This window comes from Acyrthosiphon pisum, chromosome A3 (genome assembly GCF_005508785.2).
Source record: "Acyrthosiphon pisum isolate AL4f chromosome A3, pea_aphid_22Mar2018_4r6ur, whole genome shotgun sequence".
Lineage (NCBI taxonomy): Eukaryota > Metazoa > Arthropoda > Insecta > Hemiptera > Aphididae > Acyrthosiphon > Acyrthosiphon pisum.
Window position 1 is genome coordinate 23,037,542 of NC_042496.1, and position 7,527 is coordinate 23,045,068.

General features: G+C 24.5%; 1 protein-coding gene across 3 annotated transcripts in view; it reads right to left on the minus strand.

Annotated features, from left to right (window-relative positions):
* The window catches only part of Slc16a10 (solute carrier family 16, member 10), a 36,966-nt gene that overhangs the window by 17,959 nt on the left and 11,480 nt on the right, over window positions 1–7,527 (minus strand). For all 3 annotated transcript variants that reach the window (NM_001160032.1, XM_029491028.1, XM_029491027.1), the window contains exon 2: window positions 804–1,021. In NM_001160032.1, coding sequence (NP_001153504.1) covers window positions 804–981 — 178 coding nt within the window. In that variant the 5' untranslated portion in view covers window positions 982–1,021. The remainder of the gene's footprint in view (window positions 1–803; window positions 1,022–7,527) is intronic.

Consider the following 7,527-nt stretch of genomic DNA (forward strand, 5'->3'; position numbering starts at 1 on the left):
CAAAAAAACACGTCTTAAATATTATGTCACGCGTGTGTTAGACGAAAACAGAAAATCACGGTATCGAATCCCCTTAAGACCAAATATGTATGTTTGAAGTAGCTTATATAACTAGGTACTCAAAAATGACTAGATTGATTTTTACGAAAATCTCAGATATTGTTTTTAGCGGTACCAGAAAATATTATTAAAATATTTTTTTTCGTTTCCTGAAAAGTTTTGAAAAATAAAATTATTTGGTTTTAGCACGGGCGACTTAAATTTGCATAATAGTTTGAATTGACTAATAATAGTGACCATTTTCTAAATAATTAATCAATACTGACTTGATTTTACAATAAGTGACTTTTAACCAAAAGAGGACCTACTTTCAACCTTTATTTATTTATTAAGTAAATAGTACGGAAAGAATCAATGTCAATTAATAAAAATATTAGAATAATTATTTTGTCATTGAATTATCAAGTTATGTAGCGATGAAAGAAAATTTAAATAAAATATCATGTTCACATTAGTCAACATTTAATCTGCTGGTTAAACACATGTCTATAACTTTTTATACGGTTGAATACTAGTATTTTTTGAATTGACAAATAACCTTTTCACACAAATCGTTTATATCAATAAACTGTGTAATAAGAAGACGTTGTTAGACTAATGTGAGTATAATAATGTATTATAATAGCATTGTGTTTCGTTTGAAAAGAAGAATGGGTAACTGTTATATTGGAGAATTTAACAATGTTCGAACTTGAAATGTAATGTAGTCCACATATGGGTTGTGAATCAAATAAATTACTTACATGCTTTTGACGATGCTTCACTGACACCAGCATCCTCTAGTCGTTTCAAGAGATATACATAAGTCACTGAATAGGAATTAATAAAACTAAAAACAAGACCATTGACCATGAAACTGGCTAACACTACGATACACGATCGTATGTTAGCTTCAGGTAATATCCTTTCTTGGTTGTTCATTTTCCAAAATGTTTATAGATGTTCTGTTGGAAATATCAGCCTAAAAAAACATAAATATAAATGTATTAAATAAAACGAATGTTCGTAAACAATATAAACACGCTGAATGTGAAAAATAAATAATGAAAATACTTTAACAGCGTATAGCAAATTACAGATATCTATATATCTTTAAAATTATTTAAAAATCAAGATTGCGGTTATATAAATTATAACTTGCTCCTTTTTAAAATAATTGAAAACATTTAGGGATTCTTCGTTATTAAAAATATTTTGGTAAGTTATCATAGATAATTTATAATTAGGTCTTATGAATGAATATACATAAATCTATGCATTTTATTTTATTTTATTTTTTGATATTCTAGAACTTAAACAAATATTTTATTTCATAAAGTTATTTTATTATAAGAGTTAAAATTGGTAAAAGTCTATACATAATCAAAAGTAGATTACTTGTTCTAGTAATTTGAATTAATTTCCAAATGCATTTTTATTTTTGTCTATACCAATAATAATTGTAATGAAATAAATTTATTTTATTTAAATTACAATAAATGTTGTACTTTAATAACGTTAAATATTTTGTATATACATAAATTAAATGTACTAATTACTGTGAGTTCTAATGGTCATAAATCATAATTAAATTCCATAATTATCTAATACTGAATAGTATATTCATTTCATGAAATATATTTAGTATTTTACTATATTTTAACAGCTTTAAAAAGAATCAAAATAAAGTAACAATGTAAAAATTCATTGAATATTATAGGTAATATAAAAAAACTATATTATTCATATTTCATAACAATTTTCTTTTTCAAACAAATTTAAATATTTAATGTATATAAATTTAATTTAAATTTAATTTGTTTATTATTAATTATTACATAGTATAAAAGACAATATTATAATACAAATATTATACATTTTTGGGTCCATTTAAATTTCCACTAATATAAATATTTGTTTAATAAAATTATGTTTATTAAAAACGAAAGAAAAAATGAATTATTTTCTAAGGAAAATCGTTATTAGTACCTAGTTATTATTTACAAATTAATTCATCATTATTATAATAACTAGTATTAGGTACTAAGTATTTGATAATAATGGATACATTTCTCTAAGTAATTTTTGTAACTTATTTTTTGATATAATAAATTATAATAATATTGTCTTTATTATGTAGATACACGTGTGTCCGACCCTTCTTCCCCTTTAGACTTAATATTTTATTTAGTAGGTATTTGCACGACCGGCGCCAAAACTCTTTCGTTGTTCTTTGGTTCACAAAATCTGTTAACCTAATTCACTGCACGTGTCGCTAGTAATAATATGTTATCGTTTTTTTTTTTAAATTCTGTGCCATTATTTTACATTCTAGAATGATAAATCCAACTGATTGAAAACCATAATATTATGCCTGCTCAGTAATAAAAAAAATTATTTATCTAATTTCCATATTTTTTCCTATTTATTCATTAAATTTCATTAATTTAATAGTAATAATATAAACTATATTTCGGGGCATTTGCATATAATCGATCGCATATAAATTGGTAAGTCAATATCACGTATAAATAGAATGATGTGAACTGTGAATAGGTTTATATGGTATGTGATTAGCTTAAAATTAGTAAATAATTTTGATAATTCCATTATATATTATAATATAGCACACAATAATACACATAACTGTGAAAAATTCCAAATCTTACTGTCTTAGGTATAAAAATTAAAAATGTTATGAATTTTCAATTAGAAAATAAATTTCAAATTTTTTTGATTTTGAAACACATTAAAAATATATATACTCATGTAGGTATAACATTTTAATTATTAATAAACAAATATAATAATAATTTTTCTGTTTTGTTAAAAAGAATTGTGTGTAGCATTAAATAGTTGCCCCGGTCAGGATTTTATCATGCAGACGTGATTACGTAAATCATTTTTTGTATATTATAGTGTATTCGTATGTAATTTATTATTGAATTCAAATTTAACCCTTCAATTTTAATGATCTATTGACTATTCAATGGCGATTTACATTCAAAACGTACAATACCTTTACGTCAGAGCGACTTCAAAGTCTTTTATTCTAGAAAACAATTATATAAATGTGAAAGTACTGAAGAAAATTGTGAAAATGTTAGTACTTCGGATGAATTATAGATGAAACATAGAATACGTGGGTAAACTGATAGTATTAGTAACTCGTCCTCTCTCTTCTTTTGATTGGATTTATTTTAAAGTGTTTTATTTATTTGATAACTATATAAATAAATGCATAATACTATAGATATAATATTATAATATAATATAGATAGAATGTAATTTTGTAATTTTGCGTATTTGCGTGTTTTTGTTTTACTAGTCGAGCAAAAATTATATTTTGAACGTTATTATAATGCTTTTCTTAAAAAAATGTATTTTTTACAACATAGTTAATGTCAGCTAATTATCAAATAATTGTGTATAGTAGTACAAGTGCACTAATAATAGGTACAATTTATACAATTTCACAGATACCACATTGTCTATACTATATCTATATATAATAAATTATTCAAATTACAATTTAACTTTTTATCGCAGTTTAAACAAATTTGGAACGACATTCGTTTATAGATATAAATAATTGCATAATGTTTAACATACAACTTTAAAGAACCTATTATCCGATAATGCAATAATTGTTACGTTAATGATTTAATTAAAAATATATCAACATCACGATTTGTTTATTCTATTTATATATCATACAATTAATATGAAGAATTAGTCTGATGATGCCAGTCAGTTATATTATTTATTATTCGTATTATATATAGGATCGTCATGCATGGAGTAATTAATTTAAATAAAATAAAATAGATATTTTACACGTACCTAGTTCTAACTAAGAAAACTATGTACCAAATATTTAAATCTTCACCCATTAATTTGAAGTGTTGTAAAATCAAATTGGTAAAAATCCTAAATATTCTAAGTTAGCGCATTACTGTATTCCAGCGTATACTTATTAAATAACACTATGGATACCATAGCACTAGCTCATTTATTGCTCATTATTTTAATTTGGATTTGATTCACTAGTGGCGCTTGGTAACAGTATATCGTAGATGAGTATAATATACTTATTTATTACACCTCCTCCTACCAGGGGCGGCCCTAAAGCCATGGTTAGGAGGGCAAGTAATAATTTTGAAAAAATTTCAATCATTTTTTTTTTGTAATTTTTTTTTTAACAGTATAAAATTGTTTAGAAATAGAGCATAGGGGGCGGCCCTTAGCCCCCTCCTGCCTTTTTATAAAACCGAATAAGTGATTCATTTTACATTTTCATTAAATTTAGGGATTATTGGATCTAAGCTAAAAAGTAAAAACGGTATAATATAACATATTACTGAATTATACAATTATTTGGAACTGCCAAAAATGAAATAAATTTAGAGTTAAGAAAAGTTAGAGCAATGTTTTATAAAAAAAAAACGGTTTTAATCATTTTACATTATATTTATTTTTTCATTATTTACAAATTATATACTTTAGCAATATTCAACAGTTTTTTATTCAATATAGGGTAATATACTAAAATACCTCATTTGTGTTGGATAGAATAATATCTATATATTAGAATCTTGTTAATAGTAATACATATTATTATATTTTTCATGATTTAAATTTCTAATTTATTTTAGTAATATTAACTGTACGATAAAAAAAATATATAAATTCTGAATATTTTCATAATTCGATTAACATTTGAACAGGTGGTCAGGTTAGGTTATGTTGAACAGGTGGTAAAATTTAAGAATTCAAATAGAAAAAGGTCAGATTTTGAAGTACGAAAACGTGAACCGTCTACCCACGTTCTTTTGTATCCATATTCTATAATATTATTTATTATACCTACTCATTCTAACTATTCTGTGCACTGTGCTCATACTATAAGTATACAGTACACAAAAATTCGTATAATCAGACGCTACAATATTATTAGGTATAGAACTTAGAACTGTGTTTGTGTACATTAATAAATTACACATGTACATAGTATGTGCATAAACTAGTTGTAGAAGTCAATACACTTTTAATTTAAAAATAAACATTACAATTTAAGGAACATGTCTATAATATTAACACAATACGGGTTTAACAATGAAAAAAACGCACATCGCCACATCGTTAACTGGATAAAAGTAGTAATAACTAATAAGTAATAATGAACAACCTAACAAACTAGTTAATATAGGACGCACTGCAGGTCCACAAGAATCTACATTTTTCGAACGACCACAGTTACGCATAAACTGACAAACTGTATCTCCAGTCTACACGTTTGAAAAAAACTAAAACACCGGAGCTCCGCATTTACCAATAAACCTGAAGTCCGCATGCAATATATAATCGGTATTTGGTACACAATGATTATAATACATATATGGCTAAACAGCTTATCATTTATAAGCAGAAATACATAATATCGAGATATTGCCATAGTGCGATCGGTGTAAAATTATGACGAAATTATACCATAATCTGCAAATAGTCATGTAAAAATACAGTTTTTTTTTTTTTAATGTAATATTGTATTGAACCTTGCAGTACCCTCAATATCGGAAAATGAACACAAGTTATAAAACGATTGACCAATTTTAAAATGGCTAAATAATTTCAGAAAACATTTTAAAAACTACAATAATACAAGAATTATTTTCTAGTAAAGTCATGCTATTAATTCTGATATACCGCTAGTACAAAAATAAAGAATTTAGCATAGGAAAATGGCATGGACAATTTATTGTTTGATCTTACATATTATATGTAATACGTCGAATTAAACTTGGAATACAATTAAAAAATTACGAACTTATAATAATACACGAATTAAAAAACTTGATAATTATTAAGAAAATACATACATAAAAAAATGATGCAACATAAATTCACCAAGTGTTTGACAAAAAAGAAAAGTAACATTGAAGAGAACAACAAATGACTGTGAGGTTTTTTTATGCTAAATTTTGTGATTTGTCTACTCTGACACAACCCAATATTGGAATTTTCAATAAAAATGTATTAGTTAGACAAATTCTTAAATACCAATTAATTTTGCTGAAAGAATGCAGGATAATTAAATATCAATTTAAAAAATCAATATTAAAAACAATTGAATTGATAGGTATTTAATTTATAAATGTATTCATTTAATAAAAGATATTAATTTTATTTTGAAATGATTGTTTTATTTATCTGTGTATTATAATATGACAAGCATTTTTTATTATTTGTTTTCATTAAAGATGTATTAACTATTGCTATGCAGACGAATTTATATTTACGAATGCATTTTTAAATATTGTTTCTGTTATTTATTATTATCTTATATATATATATATATAAATCTCGTGTCACGTCTTTGTCTGGGATAAACTCCAAAACTACTGGACCGATATTGATGAAATTTCTACAATGTGTGTAATTTGGCCGAACTTATAAAATATAGGCTAATTTAAAAGAGAGAGGACCAACCCCGAGAGGTGTTAAAACGGGAATTTTGAGATTTCTAATAGATATTTTTGTTTATAAATGGTTGCCATGAGTGACGTCGTATAAAATGATTCATTCTATATAGAAATTTCAATACAGAATTATTAATAGTGAATCGTTTTAATTCGTTGCCACGAGTACATACAAGCCATTTATTATATACATCGACGATTTGTTATTGTACATATACATATTCAAACAGTATTATTATTAAGTTATTATTATCTATAAGCCATGATGGGTTTTTAAGCTATATAATAATAATAATAAAATAAAAACTATTTGCTTTACTTTTTAAATATAAATTATAATATATAATACCCAACTATAAAAAGGTGGGTAAGTGGATGTCGCTCTGCTGTACAGTAGGTTACAAGTGGGTCACTGTATAATGGATGGTATTAAATTTGAATTCAATGATAAAATATCATTGTATAAGAAAAACGATTCTGAGCGGAGACGGTATGTCAGTCTAGGTATAAGACATAATATTATATTATAGTCTATAGTATTTAAAAAAAATTGACCTATAATAGGTACATATCATAAATTCCAAATTAATCATATCATAATATCTATTAGGTACTTATAAGTTATAACGCGTTATACATCAACAAAAAACCGTGGTACTATCATAGATATATAATAGTATACTTTAGAAGTTTCAAATACCCACGAATAATATTATACAATCACAACAAAATAACTAAAAATAGTTATCCTAGGTTTTTAATATGTAATTTCGTCCAAATTTTTTACTTAAAAATGACTATAAAAAATAAACTGTGTAAATGTATTTTTTAGATTTTTTGGGTAACAAAATTAATTTACTTTACGTGGAATCTTGTTTTTAATTTTCAATTCTTATATACAAAATTTGAACATTTTATAAATTTTTAATACCAAAATAATTATTGAACTTAAATTTGATAATTTTTTTTCAAATTCATCCTTTTAATTGCTTATAAAAAAAATTGTGCC